The sequence below is a fragment of the Helianthus annuus genome, chromosome 1, assembly GCF_002127325.2.
Source record: "Helianthus annuus cultivar XRQ/B chromosome 1, HanXRQr2.0-SUNRISE, whole genome shotgun sequence".
In the NCBI taxonomy this organism is placed as follows: domain Eukaryota; kingdom Viridiplantae; phylum Streptophyta; class Magnoliopsida; order Asterales; family Asteraceae; genus Helianthus; species Helianthus annuus.
This window is the reverse complement of record NC_035433.2, coordinates 145968538-145971033: the sequence shown is the minus strand read 5'-3', so window position 1 is coordinate 145971033 and position 2496 is coordinate 145968538. Positions and strand designations below refer to the sequence as shown.

At 38.1% G+C, this 2496-nt stretch overlaps 1 protein-coding gene across 1 annotated transcript; it reads left to right on the top strand.

Moving 5' to 3' along the window:
• Nucleotides 1–1268: 1268 nt before the first annotated feature.
• Nucleotides 1269–2287, top strand: LOC110936589. Its single transcript, XM_022178995.2, has one exon. The coding sequence runs from the start codon at nucleotides 1283–1285 to the stop codon at nucleotides 1964–1966; it is 684 nt and encodes a 227-aa protein (XP_022034687.2). The 5' UTR covers nucleotides 1269–1282; the 3' UTR covers nucleotides 1967–2287.
• The last annotated feature ends 209 nt before the right edge of the window (nucleotides 2288–2496 follow it).

Below are 2496 nucleotides of genomic sequence, written 5' to 3'. Positions count from 1 at the left end.
TTAATACAATCTTGAGGTGAAATTTATCGAAAACGATAATGATATTCATGGATACATTTTGTTCCAAGGGGATCACTCTTGCAAGTAGCGTGTTCAAGAGGTGCGGTTCCTCAAGCGGGTTCAACAGGTGGTAAACAATAACAATGCGCATGTTAAGGGGCAAAATTTTGTGTTTAGCAGGGTAGGGTTTGCTATTCCAGAAGGGGGTAGCGGCGCAACTTTTTGCTCGTCTACCTGCCATTAGTTTGTAATCGTCTATGTTTTAAGTAAAACGGGTATGTTAACCGGTTAACATAAAAAAAAATTCAAGTAGGGTGTTCAACGAATCGAATCTCATTTCGAGTACGGTTTGCTAAGTAGCACTGGAACGGGTACGGGATAGGGGTACGGGGACTATACGGGAACGAGGAACGGCAAAACTCAAAATTCCAAGATACGGGTACGGAAATAAAAACTATAAAAAAATAAAAATACATTAAACAAATTCCAAAAATACTACATCTTCCAAAGGTAATTAATTGTCAATAATCAAATCATTTTCAATTCCTGTTCATCTAGTGAGAGATCGGCAATCGATAGAGAATTAGAGATGATGAGACTTGAGAGTTTAGAGATTAGAGAAGCCGAATATGATAGGTCTATTTATTTAATGGCCGGTTGTGGAATTTGAAAGGGTAAAAACCCTAAAAATAAATGGAAACGGGCCGGATACTTCTACCAGATACGTCCCCGACATTGGAAACGTTTAGGAAACGTCCCCGACGAGTACCCATGGTGTTTCCGTCCCCGACAAGTACCCGAGACGGGTACGGCCACATAAATGGAGTCCCCGTGCTACATAGACGGTTTGTATGGAAGAATATAGTACTAAAAAATGATGTGTTTATATAGCAATAATTTAAACTCAAAATGGTGTATACTTTTCTTATGAACAATCATTTTTAATTTATTCATAGGTATATTTTAGGTTACTAACCTTGAAAATATATAACTAACTTCAACATGCATAGTAGTAAACTTGTCTTGTTATCATTATAGTCAATCACAGTTCAACTAATCAAGAATTTACTAAACACTTCTAAACAACTTTGTTGCTTCCACATGAGTAGACTACCCTCAACAAAGGGTCATTATCTTATAACTGTTGGTTCACACCAAAAACCTAAAAGGTAAGGTACTTTTTTGTCCACATCCTTTTAATTTGAGTGAATGAACAAAAGTCATCCACATACATTTAATAAAGCCTAGAAACCAGTAGATGAAATCACACACTATATAGTAAATGACCCAAGTCACAACCTTTCTAACCATATCACATATCCTTCTTTTCAAAGCGCTTTGTGTAACATATTTTCAATACAATCTTGTTATGGCTCCAGATAGAGATACCCTTATGGCTTCCTACAATGCTACAAAAAATTCAAACAATCTCCAAAAACCCTCAAGGTTATCAATGGACACGTTACAACGAACGATATCGGATATCTCGTTTGAGTTGAGCAAAGAAGTGGATGCTGTTGCTGATCAGCTAAAGCTTCCCCCTATTTCAGAAGTTGAAGATGCGAAGTGCGAGTGTTGTGGGATGTCCGAGGAGTGTACGCCAGAGTACATTGCGAAAGTGCGCGAGAAGTTTTTGGGGAAACTGATTTGTGGGTTGTGTTCAGAGGCTGTGAAGGAAGAGATGGAGAAATGTGGAGGGGAGATAGAGGATGCATTGAATGAGCATACTAGGGTTTGTGTGAGGTTTAATAGGTTCGATAGGCGGAACCCCGTGTTGTTCCAAGCAGCAGCTATGAAGGAGATGTTGAAGAAAAGTGCAAGGTTAGATGGAAGTAGGGGTAAATCTCTAAGCCCAAGAGATCATAAGAGAGGTTATGGTAATGTGAACAAGGGTGGACTTGCTAGGAGTTCAAGTTGCATACCTTCCATTACACGAGAAATGAACGATCGAGAGGTCATCAATTGAGCAACTGACACGCTCTCTTGGACTGTGAGTTTTCCGGTAACAGGTTGTCATGGCTAACAACAACAACAAAAAAAAAAAAAAAAAAAAAAAAAAAAAAAAAAAAAAAAAAACTCACAAGTGATAATTAGAAAATCCATGTTAGTGTACATACTATAAGCTGTTTCTTAGATGTTAACTTGTAAAATAAACTCTCGTCTTCGGCTAAAGGCCCGTAGCCTTGCCAGGCATGGGGAAATCAACCCGAGATGTATATAGTGAGAACTTAATTATGTGTGACATGCTACCTTCAGTATTTTAATTAAATGTTCATGACTGTGTATATTATATTGCTAATTAACTATCTCTTGGACAACAAAATACATTTATACTTTTGCTTGGATTCAATGGGGGCATATGTACATTTTGACATAGTGTTGTAAACAAGTCAAGCCGAGCCAGGTCGACCTGTTTAAGACACGAAATCTGTTAAGTCCAAACACGAAACATGTTAAGAACGTGTTGTTTCGTGTCGTGTTAACATGTCTGTGTCC